This window comes from Hibiscus syriacus, unplaced genomic scaffold (genome assembly GCF_006381635.1).
Source record: "Hibiscus syriacus cultivar Baekdansim isolate YM2019G1 unplaced genomic scaffold, ASM638163v2 tig00110610_pilon, whole genome shotgun sequence".
Lineage (NCBI taxonomy): Eukaryota > Viridiplantae > Streptophyta > Magnoliopsida > Malvales > Malvaceae > Hibiscus > Hibiscus syriacus.
The window spans coordinates 483,794-497,528 of NW_024062800.1; the positions used below are offsets into that span (position 1 = coordinate 483,794).

Below are 13,735 nucleotides of genomic sequence, written 5' to 3' on the forward strand. Positions count from 1 at the left end.
CCTAATTAATTTTTTACTGTCAATGCTAATAGATTATGAATATATTTTTTATAACTTAATATAAACAAAAGAATGAGGGAAGAACCAATTGACTTCAACGATTAAAGAGATAGTTGTTATCCTTAGAGATTCCGGGTTCAAGCATCAACGATTGTAGGGTAATGAGTATTTGTTGGAGTCTTTAAAACAAATACTAGTACTTGTACTAATCCTAGATTAAACCAGTTGGTCTAGTAGGATGAGACATTAGGTCCCTTAAGCAATGTCAGGGATTCGAATCCTAACGTTTGCGAATGGAGCAAACTGGTTGGGAGGGTCGCCCTCGCCTCTGCAGTACCCGATCTGGATTAGTGGGTCAATAGATTAGATACCAGTGATTTATTCAAAAAAATAAACAAAGTTTAAAACAATTTATTGAAAAATAACGTGTCAAAATTTTATGCTCTAATAATAGAAAGAATCTGTCTAAGACTCTCAATTGACGGATATTTTTAAAAATTATTCTCATATGTATAACGTTTTTTATTTTATATGATACATTCTATTAATAAAAACTGTTTTAAATTATTCTTTAATAAAACTTCACAATTACTTCAAAATAATTTTATGAATAAAAAAAATATAAGATCCGAAAAATCGTGCGGGCATACATACTGTTATATCACATGTTCATTCCATCAAATGATTCATTTTCCTTTATAAATACTAAACTTAGGGAGAGAGGGAGAGAGGGAGAGAGGGAGAGAGAGAGAGCCAGCAAAAAAAAATGATGAAACTATGATGAGCTCAGTGCAGTTTCAAACATTGAAATAGATTTTGATTAATTTTTTCCTGTTCTCTGTTTTTTCATAACAGAAGTAGTTCGGAATTTGTTTGTTCATCTTTTTGGCGAAGAAATGCCGTTGACAAGGTACCAGATTAAGAACGAGTTCAGCTTGGCCGATCCGGAGCTGTATAGAGCTACCGAAAAGGATGATCCCGAGGCTTTACTTGAAGGCGTTTCCATGTCTGGCCTTGTTGGCGTTTTGCGCCTGCTCGGTGACCTCGCCGAGTCAGTTTCTCTCTCTCCACGCTTACACTTATCAGATTGGTTGAATTTTATTTGTTTGTTAGTTTGCTTAATTCTCTGTTTTGCGCCAGCTCGGTGACCCGCCGAGTCACTCTCTCTCTCTGTCTTACACTAATCAGATTTTGGTTGAATTTTATTTGTTTGTTAGTTTGCTTAATTCGCTGTTTCCTTGCTTTAAGCTCGAGGCTATAGAAACGAACCAGAATCTTTAAATGATTTTCTAAAGTGTAAACAATTTTAATTTTAGTTTCTGCCATTTGAATATGAGAGTTGGAATTTTCGTAGTTACTCTGTTATCAATTTCGCTTGTCTATGGGTGAGTGTTTTTTTTTTTGAACAATCCGTTAATTCAAATTATTCTATATCTAGGGGTGAGTAAAACAATTTTTTGGAATTTTATTTGTTTGTTAGTTTGCTTAATTCGCTGTTTCCTTCCTTTAAGCTCGAGGCTATAGAAACGAACCAGAATCTTTAAATGATTTTCTAAAGTGTAAACAATTTTAATTTTAGTTTCTGCCATTTGAATATGAGAGTTGGAATTTTCATAGTTACTTTGTTATCAATTTCGCTTGTCTATGGGTGAGTGTTTTTTTTTGGAACAATCCGTTAATTCAAATTATTCTATATCTAGGGGTGAGTAAAATTCGACTCGACTCGAAAAACCAAAATTTTTAACTCGATTCAACTAAAAAAATCGACTCGAATTAACTTGGAGTTACAATTTTATAAACTCGACTTGAATCGAAAAAATTTCAAATTCAAATCGAGTTTAAAAATGCAACTCGAATAACTCGAAATGTTTTAGTAATTAGTGGATTTATTTTTAAGTTTAAGAGTCCTTGGACTTTGGATGATATATGTATATCATGTATGAAAAAAATATGAAGAAATATATTTATATTGTATATATGGTTATAGAAACTCACTTAAATTATAATAAAATATTATTATAAAATATTTATAATTAAATTTAAACATAAACTCGAAAAATCGACTCGACTCGAAAAAATTTCAAATCAAGTCCGAGTTGTAAAATAGGACTCGTCAACTCGAATAATTCAAAATTTTTTGACTCGACTCGACTCGATCAAATGCTCAGCCCTATCTATATCAATTTTGATATTTTCCTTAAATGCATTAATTGAAACTAAATATCGGAAATTTTCTCTATAGACTTGGAATCATGGTGTATGACTGCCACGTTTACTAGGGATTTCCTGTTGGAGTTGTAGCACTCTGGTGGCAATTTTGATGTGTTATTTTTGCTTCCTACCTTCTCTCTGGTTTTAAAATTGCTTTTCCTTGGTGATTGACAAAAGGTTTGCTGCTGAGATATTCCACCACTTGCATGAAGAGGTAACGACAACTGCTGCTAGAGGCCATGTTCTAATGGCCCGAGTTGAACAACTTGAGGCTGAGTTCCCTTCCGATGAGAAGGCATTTTTATCGAAAACCAGTCAGTCATTATTCTTTACCAATGCAGGTTAGGTTCAAGCTTTTACTAACACTTTTTTTGCAGAAACATGTTATGATTTTTATGTTTACGATTTGACTCTTACTCTTGCTTCTGGATCATTTCTTCTCATAAAGGTGCACTTTAACGTATGTGCTGGTTTCATATGTCGTATTTCTTTTGAAACAACTATCCTAGATTCCGGGGGTTGAGTGCCTGGTGTCTACAATATGGGTATTATATTTCCCATGTACTATCAGCACCTACAGGGGAAAAAAGTTTGTTTACCAAAAGATACATCTTTTAATGACTTTGTCCTGGAAATTGTCATGGAATCAGTATGCACAGATTCACTTACATTGGCATGCAATAATGGAATGGATAGGAAATGAGATCATGGCATACAATGAGTCAGCTTTAAGTGATGGAGCTAATTGATTATATTTATTTATGGTTTTGAAACAGAATATTGGAGTTTACTTGCACAAAGACATTATCCGCTAAACTGGTCAACAAATGTATTATCCTTTCTCAGGTGTTGAATGGCTTCCTAATCTGCGCACTGAACATAATCTAATCACTCGTGGTGACTTACCTCGCTGTGTGCTGGATTCTTATGAGGAATGCAGAGCCCCTCCACGATTGTTCCTTTTGGACAAGTAGGACGATTATACTGGTCTTAAGTTCAATAATTTTGTTGCAAGTCCTTTTCATACCGATAGCAAATATTCTAACAACTTTTAACTTGTTCCAGATTTGATATTGCGGGTGCTGGGGCATGTTTAAAGCGTTACACTGATCCATCGTTTTTTAAAGCAGAACCGGCTTTCACTGGAATTGCACCATTAGAATTTCCAAGAGAAAAGAAAGCACATAAAGTGAAGGTACTACCATAAAATAAATAAAAGAAAACGGGAAATATCTGCTTAAAATTTTTTTGCAAGTTATTTTAGCAATTTGCAGTTTTGTCTCATTTATGGCAGAGATTAGGAGATAGGTCTCTAGAATGACCCTGATTTTCTACCTCTTAACAAAATAAACTTGAACTTGGTCTTTAAAATGGCCCTAAAGCCTATCAATAGTCTTATTGGACTGATTTATTTAATTTTCACTGGGGACAAGTGTTTCATCATTGTTGAATTACTCTTTTTCATCATCATTTCATGACGGGCATCCATGAGATTCTGTGAGCAGATCATAGCAAGCTTGGTCACTAGCTCCACTCTCAAACTTAAATTATCTGGTTGAGGTGTGCTTTCTTGTGATCAGCAAGCTTTATATCTTATGCCCTGCTCTCTGGAGGTTCCATTTTTGCATTTGGGGTGATTTAAATTTAAACCAATTATAAAGTACTAATTAAGTTACTTCTCAGTTCTCACCTGCATTAAGCATTCTATTTCCTTTTATATACCATAAAATAAAAATTAGTTTAAGGGCTGGCACTGAATGATAATTTTTTTGGCACCTCATGGTTTTAGAAATTAGCACAGATTTCCTTTTGGCTAGTTGTAATATATGGTAATTTTGCATATATCCGTATTGTCTAATCTTTTATTTCTGGAAGAAGAAAGGATCACGCTGGAAGAATGGGGAGACTCCAGAATTTCCACAAACATCACATGCCAAGTGAGTCCTTCAATTCTTCGTCTGTGCCTTTTATCTTTCTTCTAGTTATTTAACTGCACGTATTAAAGTTTTAATATGGTGGTATCTTGGTAATTGAATTGGTATCTAATCGTGCAGATTTCATAATCTGTTTTTGGAGGAGCATATTGAGAATGCTTACAATGACCCTGCCCGTCTTGTAAAACTGAAAAGAAGGCAATTAAATGAATCTCCACTTGACTCAAAATCTGGGAGAAGCTACCTGGAGAAATTCCTGGAGACCCCTGCACAAAAGAAAGTTGCTGTTTACGAGAACTCTGGTACTCTGCCTCTAAGGTTGACATTGGATAATTCTAGTGGGTCGGGGCCTGAAACACTTGATATTAGTACAGCGAGTCCTGTAAATGTGTCTTCACAAGGAAAGGAAACCTTAAGTTCTGAACCTACTGTACATGAAATTGTCTTGAAACCATCCATTGAAGAGTTGAATGAAGAAGTCATTGATACAGACGTTATGAAGGTGCCTGAGACAACAGTTGATATCAAGGATGGAATCCCCCTTTCCCTTCACAAAGTAACAACCGAAGAGGAGATAATAGTTGATAGGGAAGGCATGGAAGATTACAATGTATATGCGGACCATTCCGATGACGTGACCAGTGAGGCTGACAACATTGATGCAATTACTACCATGGAGTCTGAAATGGATACGGACAACGAGTATAAACTGAAGAATGGTATTGACTTCGAGATTATTGGGAAGTATCAAACAGGTTCTCATGCAAAAGAGGAAAAGCTTGGAGCCCAAGACTATTCATCATATTATCAATCAGATTGGATCTCCTCTGCATCTGATGATGGAAACTGCTCTATTAAGAAAAGATCTGGTTTTACCAATTCTGATACTATACACAATCTGGCTAAAGATATGGCGTCAGATGGTGAAATAGCAGAAGAAGTGGTCCCTTCAAATAGAAACTTTGTTACTGAGATTGTTCAGGCACCTCCCATCCAGCTTCCTACATGTTTGGAGATGCAATGTCCCAGTTCCGATCAGATTTTGTTACAAAAAGATAGTTCTTTTGGTGAACATTGCCTTCCTGATCTTGGAGAGGCATCCTATAGTTTATGTCTGGAAGATTTGAACTCTACACATATATTGTTGGATGAAGTAAGTCCATTGGCAATTCCTTTGTTGGAACCACAACACGAAGAAGTAGCCTCTGATGGTAAATCAAATTCTAATTTGTCAGACAGTGATTGCGGACAATGTTTGAATGATTCTTCAGAAGTCATTTTTTCTTATTCTTCTGAGAAACAGGTTAACTTGATCACTCTTTCTTCTGGAAGTCATTCAGTATATGAGTTGGGCTGTGGAGACTTAAATGTCTCTTCTGATGCTTTGTCACATTTATTGAATGTTTTACAGGTTTCTCCTTTGAAAGGAAGCGACAATGATCATTTAGATGAAGTTCTTGAAACAGATTTTGCTGGGGAAATTTGTGCTGGGAATTCAGTCAACCAAACAATTGGTTCACCAAACTGCATTATTTCATCGACGGAGGAGCAGGGCCTTTGTTCAACCTTCACTGAAGGAGAAGAGTGTATAACTCCAGTGGTGGATGCTTCACAGATTTGTGGCTTTAATGAACATCAATTTTCGGACATATTACATCATGGTCCAGAAGTTGAGGCTAGCCTAACAGAGAGAGAGGCTTCATATTCTGAACAGAAACAAAATGTTGTTGAAATTTCTGACGCTACAGAGGGAGAAGAAACTATGGGATTTACTTGCAGTGCGAATGAGGTGGAAGATGTTATTCGTTGTGACCTTCCTTATGATTTTTCTGATAATTTGAACCTCAAGAACCTTGAGGATTTAGATGATCTGGCAACTGAAAATGTTCATGCTGGAAGTATTGCAGTATCTGCTGCTGCTTATAATTCTGCCTACTTCGGAAATGATGTTGATGATACTATATATCACTCTTCAAATTTGATTTGCCCTCCATCTGGAAAACAAATGGATTTGGAAGTGTTTCTTGCTGGTGATAGAGATATGTGTCATGAAGGATTGGAGTCCAATGAGGTTGTTTCTCAAGAATGTCTTACAGAGTTGGAGACGGAAGAAGCAACAAATCAAGTGGTAGGTACTCCAGCAGATGTAGATTCCACTTCATGCAAGTCGGTCTCTTATACCAATTCCAATTTAGAAGATACAGTCCACTATGCGACTCTGGCTGAACCAACCAAAGATAGCTTGAATTTCATTGATTTAGCCACCGCACCAGCTTCTTCAGAATTCAGTGATAAAGAGTCAGAATTAGAACATTCGAGTCATCTAAAGGAATGTAAGGAAGACATGGTGCCTTCAACTACCCATTACCAATCAGAAAAAGAAAATAGTTTAGTGTTGCCGTTAGACATCCATGATAATCAACATGATGTGGAAAAACTGTACATAGCTGAAGATGGTTCAAGACAGATACAATCTCCGGATCCCATGGATCAGGAAATATGCTTGCAGTCTTCTTTTGAACATTCCAAAGAAGGCTCTTCAACGGATCCTTCATTTGATTTTACAGAACAATCAGGTAGGCGGGATAAACAAGAAAGATATCCATCTGATCTCATTCATCATGCCTTTGGCCTGCACCCTGAAGCAACTGAATATGTCATCGAGGAAATGCCACCATTGCCACCTCTTCCTCCAATGCAGTGGAGGACGGGCAGAGTTCAATATGGTGAGAAAGCTCAGTTAGGTTTACCAGCGCCGGAGCAGGGCTTCGAACAGCACCGAAATCCATTTCTACCCCTTGTGCCTGGTGAAGAGAGGTCTGGTGATTCTGATCAATTGCCGATACCACCTACTGATGCAACTTGTAGACACATTCCTGTATCTTTGCATGAGGAAACATCACACCGTCCAAACCAGTTTGTACTGGATGCAAGTTTAGAAGGTGGGGCATTTCAGAACCCTAAACAAAGTTTTGATAGAGAACATGGGAATCCTCTTGTTGTATCTGCGTGCCTACCAACTAAGAGAGAGGAGCCAATTCCAACCAAAGTAGAGCAGTTCACAACTAAGGTAGACGAGCAGCCTCGGCATGGTTTGGCAGCTTCTGAGGCAGAAAAGGTGCAGACGCCAAATGTCATTGTTCAGCATGGCTTGGCAGCTCCAGAGGGAGAATCCACACTTATAGAGCATGATTTGTCAACTTCAGAGGGAGAGACAGCATGGCCCTCAAATACACATGCTTTAGTACAAGTTGCTGAAGAAGAAAACTCAAATGGGAATTCACCTGTTAAACTTCCTCGTCCTCGCAGTCCTCTCATAGATGATGTTTCTGCTCATGACAAAAGCAAGGTGGTTATGGCCTTGCTTTTCGGTTTAACAGTTTTTTTCTCTTAGGCCTGTCCGCCTGTTTGTTTTGAAGTGACAGTTTAAATTTTCTGCAGATGAGAAAGGTAACCGAGCAGAATCGACCTTCAATCATACCCAAGGTAGATGAAAGAGATTCATTGCTGGAACAGATACGAACAAAGGTTTGATCCATTTGTTCCCTTCTTTTAAAAGAGATAAATTGTTTTATTGGCGGGGATTGGGGAATGCATTGATCTGTTTCGCTTTCTACAGTCCTTTAACTTGAAGCCTGCAGTGGTGGTGACCAGACCCCGGGTTGAGGGTCCTAAAACCAACATAAGAGTCGCAGCGATCTTGGAGAAAGCAAATGCAATTCGCCAGGTTCGTGTTCGCTGCCTGTTATGTCACAGCCATGTTAGCAGTGTTCAGTTCCCTTTTTTAATATAAATCATCTCTCTTAAAATAGGCTTTGGCCGGAAGCAACGAAGACGACGATGAAGATGGTTGGAGTGATTCTTGAGCTCTACTTGGTTAAAAAAGTTTGGATCAAATTGTGGATGGATGGTATATTCTGTGCCTCAAAATTGTCATTCTGTTGGGGTATGCTGATATTCTTTCTGCTCATTACCCTGTATATTTCACTTACACAATGCTTATATACACATATAAAATGCTTATACAAGGAAGAGATTGACATCCATGGCTGAGCCCCTGTGGTCAAAGTATTTCTGTATATATATATATATATAGAATGTAAAATTACTATTATTTTATTAGTAGGATATTGTCACAATTTAAGATAACTTGTAAATGTTTTTAATAAAGTTAATATTTTTAGTCAAAAAAATAAAGTTAATATTTAATTTTAAGTTAAAAAATATTAATGTAAAAGTTTATAAAGATCTATCCATTAAATTATATCTAAATTTTATATTTTATTAATTCAATTAACACATTCATTAATATTTTAAAACTAATTTACAAATTATTTAACACATTTTCGAGTTAATATTGTTTTATCAGTATATAAATTAGTTTAATTATTTTATTAATATATGTGTTCTTATAATACATTACAATTTAATGAAAATAATTAAATTGATATAGAGATTTGACCAATTCAACGCTGGATCCGAGTTTTGAAAGACGGGTGGCTAAGATTAGAGTTTGCAGAATATTAATTTTGATTTAACTGAAGTCCAGTAATTAGAATTTTGTTTGGAAAATAATTAGGAAACGCAAGGGAAACAGCGTGAAAACGTACGTCCTTGTATTTCCTCCATTTTCTCCACGCCAAACAGAGTTAATATTCTGTGTTCTCTAATAGTATCTAATATCCCCCACAACTTCTCCCAAAAAAAAGCATTTACCTCCAATTCAACCGCCATGTCCTCCTCCGCTCCTCCCGTCCTCTCCGTCTCCAACGTCCAATCCGCCGACCAACCCCAAGTCGTCCCCGTCTCCGCATTCCGTACCTTCTTCACCCACATCAACGATTACCTTCGCAATGGCCTCTCCCAGAACCGTCCCTGGGCTGAACTCGCCGACCGTTCCGCCTTCACCAAGCCCGAGTCTTTCTCCGAAGCCACCCTCCGTCTCCGCAAGAATTACTCCTACTTCCGAATCAATTATCTCTTCGTCGTCGGTCTCATTCTCGCTTTGTCGCTTCTCTCCCATCCATTTTCGCTCCTCCTCCTCCTCGCCCTCCTCTTCTCGTGGATCTTCCTCTACCTCTTCCGCCCCGTCGACGAGCCTCTCGTGATCTTCGGCCGCACATACTCCGATCGCGAGACCCTCGGAGGCCTCATCATCTTTAGCGTCTTCCTTATCTTCCTCACCTCCGTTGGATCTCTCATCATTTCCGCTATCATGGTTGGCTGCGGTCTCGTCTGCGCTCACAGTGCCTTCAGGGTCCCTGAGGATCTCTTCTTGGACGAGCAAGAACCAGCCTCCCCCGGTTTCTTGTCATTCCTCGGTGGTGGTGCCTCCAATGTCGCCGCATCCGCCGCCGCCCCTGGCGTTGCTACTCGCCTCTGAACCTTATCCTTGGATCGGTCTTTCTGAATCTCGTTCCCGAGGGTAATTCAATATCGCTTCATTTGTGATTGATTCACTATTCAATTTTTTCTTTTCTTGTAGACAATAAATTTACCCAATTTTATTCCTTTCCCCCTCCATTTACTTACTAACTTTTGTATTAAAATCAATGAAATGTACATGGATCTACTCTATACTGGTGAATCCATTTACTTGATGTAAATTCCAGTGCAAGATGCTATAGCATCTTAATGGATCAATGCTTTATCTTTAATCATTGAATGTAAATCGTTATAGGGTCTGAGATGTTCAATACTACAAACCGAAGTTTTAAAAATAGCAAATTAATCAATAATGCTATCGATTTATGACCATTAACGACGGCCGTTACTATAATAACATTATCGATTTATGACTCTTCTTTTTTTTCCCCCCTTTTTTTCATCATCTTTTGTTTTGTTTTCTCAATCGCCAAAGCAACCACCAACCTTTTTTTCCGACGGAAACCTTCACCTCCGTCACCTCAAGTTCATTTGCCATTTGGGTACCGGAAACCTCTACCTCCGTTTCTTTCGCTTTCGAGTGATTCCTCTTCTTTGTTAACATCGAGTAATAGAAACATTGCCAACGTGAATACCAACAGTCAGCTCCCTCAACACTCGCCATTGATTGCGTGTATTTGTGTTTATGTACATAAAACAACAAAAAGAAATACAGAACACGGGAGCTAAATGTATCATACCTTCATTTCCTTCTACATAAAACATGCACACAGCACATAGCCAAGTATCATGAAATAACGATCCAACGGACCTCCATGCCAACTTCTACTTGGTCACCATCGACTTCAGCAATGGCTTCGACCTTATCTTTGGCTGCTTCCAAAACTTCAACCCCATCTTCCTTCTATTTTTATGACACCCTCTTCCTCCAGTTGATCGCCTTTCTTACCTGCACACTTAAATGTAATTACAGCCCCAAACACGATAAAGAGCACGATAGAAAAGATGATTGTAAGAACCTCATCCCTTAAGTTGTCTATTCGAATATGAAGGAAGTAGGAGGAAATCATATAGTAGATGCTTGACTTGAGTATCTTTAATTTAAATTCTTTTTCACCATGATTATTAATTTGTAGTTTGTATTTAAATTCGTTGTCTTTTGTTTGAGCTTTTTCTAGTTTTATAATTTTTCGTTTGTTGTAATATATTTATCTTCGTTTTTATTTAATTAAGATGTGGCCACCTCGAGTTAACTGTCGTTAACAACAGTTAAATATTTTGATATAATCACATATTTGGTCCATATTATTTACATATTCTCTCAATTTAATCCTAATCCGATATAACTCTTAAAAGTTTAATTCTCATTTCAGTCTCTTTATTGTGCTTAATTTTGTGATTGTTGTTTTTTAAAGGGTAAAATATATTCTTAAATATTATACTTTGACCATATTTTTTTATCATTGAGCTATAAAAATTAAAATTATAGTACTAAAGTTTTCTAATTCATTTTTTAGTTATAAAATTGTTAATATTTTAAAGCGGTTTATGGTGTGATTTTTTTTTCTTTTGTAAAAAGATCTTAAATCCTTTCAATTATCATCTACCAACATACGTGGCATAGATGGTACAACAATGTTTACCTTTTATTCCATTTTCTTCTCAATAATTTTGTGTTTCTCAAAATTCATTCAAAATCAAGTTAGAATTTTAATCTTCTAATGCTCAAATCTCTGTCGATAATGGTTAGATGAAGTTAATTTCATAATATATTATTTTTATTATTGAAAGCATATTTCTTACTATTTAAACTTTTGGTTGGCCACGTACAAAACCATTAAATCCGAAAAAGTTTTTACCCTTCTAAGGAAGAAAGAGATAAGTGTTAAAGTTTTGTGAATTTTATAAATATTTTGACAAAATTAAATTGATAAACGATAATAAAACAAATTTATAAGTGTCTAGATGACCAAAGATATAAGAGAATGTGATAAAATGATAGCTGATAAACAATATAATTAGACTTACTTTATCATATACATCAGTCGAATAAATATTATAGTTAACAAACTAACATAATAGATTTAAAAATATGATTAAATTGAGAGAATATCTAAATAACATGGACCAAATGTGTGATTATATCAAAAATATTTAACTACTGTTAAAGCCAAAAAATTAATTATTTAAAATTTATCATTTTCATTAAAAGAGTTGGTTTTTAAAAATTTCTTTTTTAATTCGTACATTTTATTAAAATTGTTTTTATTTATCGATGATTTTATTAAAACTACTCTTATTTGCAAACGACTTTACTAATCAATATGGAAATTATTTCAAACCTTTAAATAAATGATGAACGACAACGTTTTCGTAAAAATTACGATAATATTTCATTGATTTGAGATTTAATGTTAAGTAAAACTTTATTTTAACATAAATTATTGGATCAAATTTATTTTATTTTATTATAGTCAACAGCAGCATATGCACATGACATTTAGAATAGGTAAGTGTTTATCTTGAAAATTAATTTTTTTGCTAGTTATTCATTTTACTAATTGTGTTTACTTTGTATTATAAAAATTTTATATGTTAATATATGTGTTTATCTTAAAAAATATTTATAAATCTATCACTAGTTATGATAATTCGAATACAAATATTTGATCTTTTTTAAATATAAAACATTTTTTTTACAAATATACATAAATATCCTAATGATATATCTGGAATAGGGCTGACTCTACGGGGAGCATCCTGAGCAACCGCTCTAGGCCCCTAATTTTTTTTATAATTAGGGTCTCTAATTTTTTATATTTATAATTAGAGCCCCTAATTTTAATAATTTCATAATTTTTTAGTTTTTGATCCTCTTTTTCCATTTCTCTTATTAATTCGTCCAATTTTGAAATAGATTTAACTAATTTTTTATATTTATAATTTTTATAGTTTTATAAAATGTTTAGTTTTTGATTTTCTTTTGTCATTTCTCTTATTTATTCTTTCGATTCTGAACTAAATCTAATCATATTTTTCTTCTCTCTTTTTTTAAATCTTACTCTTTAATTTATCAAATATTATTTAATCTTTAGTCTTCTTTTTCATTCTCAATCTAACAATAAAATAATATACAATTCTTTTTTTTATCTATTATTCAAAATCCAACTACATTCAATTTTTTTATATTTATTCTTTTTTAGTTGTATTTAAGGTTTTTTCTTAATAAAATAATAAAAATAATAATGAATTTTCACAAAATTTAATTATTTTTCTATAAATTATTTATGTAATATTGAATTAATTATTCAAAGTAATGAAATATACCTTCATTTTATAAAGTCATATTTTTTAATTTTCGCACAGAGCCTCGAAAATGTCTGGGACAACTAGGGATGGGCATGGGTTGGGTTTGGGTCGGATTTCGGCCAACCCGACCCGACCAAAAAATTTTACATTTCACCCGACCCGACCCGAAATAATAATAATAATATTTGTATTCAGTAAAAACAATGATATAATTGAAAAAAATAATATATAGAGGGGTATTAAGTAATTATTCTTAAATATATAAGAAAAATATATTTTTTCGGGTCGGGTCGGATATTTTTCACTCTAATCCCGAATCAGACCCGATCCGAATATCACCTTAAAAAAATCCGACCCGACCCAAATCCGATTTTTAAAAAAAAAATCCGACCCGATCGGGTCGGAACCCGTCGGATTCGGGTTCATGCCCATCCCTAGGGACAACTCTAATGTAAAAGTAAAAAATAAATAAATATTTGTAGAAATTTTGTTCACATCAGAAGGATTGATAATAACCTAGATTATTTTTTTTTCGAGTAAGATAATAACGTAGATTCAATCCTGCATGAACGAGGGGTGGTCCCAACTCCAAGCCATGAAATATAGCCGTTTAGCTACTACGTCACGAACGTTGTTCTTGTTGATTTTTTTTTTCAGTTGAAAACAAAGACATGTTTACTGCCCAATTCGCAACGGTTTTATGTCTAAAACTATTACTATTACCAAAGAACAAGACCCCATCCCCACTTTGTTTGTTCGGTCACTCCAATACCACAACTATTAAAGAGATTTCCCTTTTTTTCATTTCTCTCTTAGTTCTCTCTTATTTCTCTACCTTCTCCCTCCCTCTGCTTCTTTTTCTCTCTCTATTCTTCGAGGGAAAAGTGAACCTTTTC

The 13,735-nt window shown here is 35.1% G+C and overlaps 2 protein-coding genes across 3 annotated transcripts; both read left to right on the plus strand.

Moving 5' to 3' along the window:
- Positions 1-773: 773 nt before the first annotated feature.
- Positions 774-8,221, plus strand: LOC120135669 (protein SCAR2-like). 2 transcript variants are annotated; one of them, XM_039151906.1, is made up of 10 exons: positions 774-1,051; positions 2,389-2,552; positions 3,058-3,181; positions 3,277-3,406; positions 4,087-4,148; positions 4,266-5,448; positions 5,557-7,494; positions 7,587-7,673; positions 7,765-7,872; positions 7,958-8,221. In XM_039151906.1, exons 1-10 carry the CDS (start codon positions 897-899, stop codon positions 8,009-8,011), a joined length of 4,005 nt encoding a protein of 1,334 aa, XP_039007837.1. In that variant the 5' UTR covers positions 774-896; the 3' UTR covers positions 8,012-8,221. The 2 variants fall into 2 exon arrangements, with proteins under 2 accessions (XP_039007837.1, XP_039007836.1); XM_039151905.1 differs by having other exon boundaries at positions 775-1,051; positions 4,266-7,494.
- A 619-nt stretch (positions 8,222-8,840) lies between these two features.
- LOC120135509 (PRA1 family protein B4-like) lies at positions 8,841-9,679 on the plus strand. The gene has a single exon (XM_039151788.1). The coding sequence runs from the start codon at positions 8,878-8,880 to the stop codon at positions 9,526-9,528; it is 651 nt and encodes a 216-aa protein (XP_039007719.1). The 5' UTR covers positions 8,841-8,877; the 3' UTR covers positions 9,529-9,679.
- The last annotated feature ends 4,056 nt before the right edge of the window (positions 9,680-13,735 follow it).

Coding starts and splice junctions, on each gene's coding strand:
- LOC120135509 (XM_039151788.1), top strand. CDS start 8,878: ATGTCCTCCTCCGCTCCTCCCGTCCTCTCCGTCTCCAACGTCCAATCC.
- LOC120135669 (XM_039151905.1), top strand. CDS start 897: ATGCCGTTGACAAGGTACCAGATTAAGAACGAGTTCAGCTTGGCCGAT. Junction 2,553..3,057: donor ATTATTCTTTACCAATGCAG/GTTAGGTTCAAG, acceptor ATCCTTTCTCAG/GTGTTGAATGGCTTCCTAAT. Junction 7,873..7,957: donor AAGCAAATGCAATTCGCCAG/GTTCGTGTTCGC, acceptor CTCTTAAAATAG/GCTTTGGCCGGAAGCAACGA.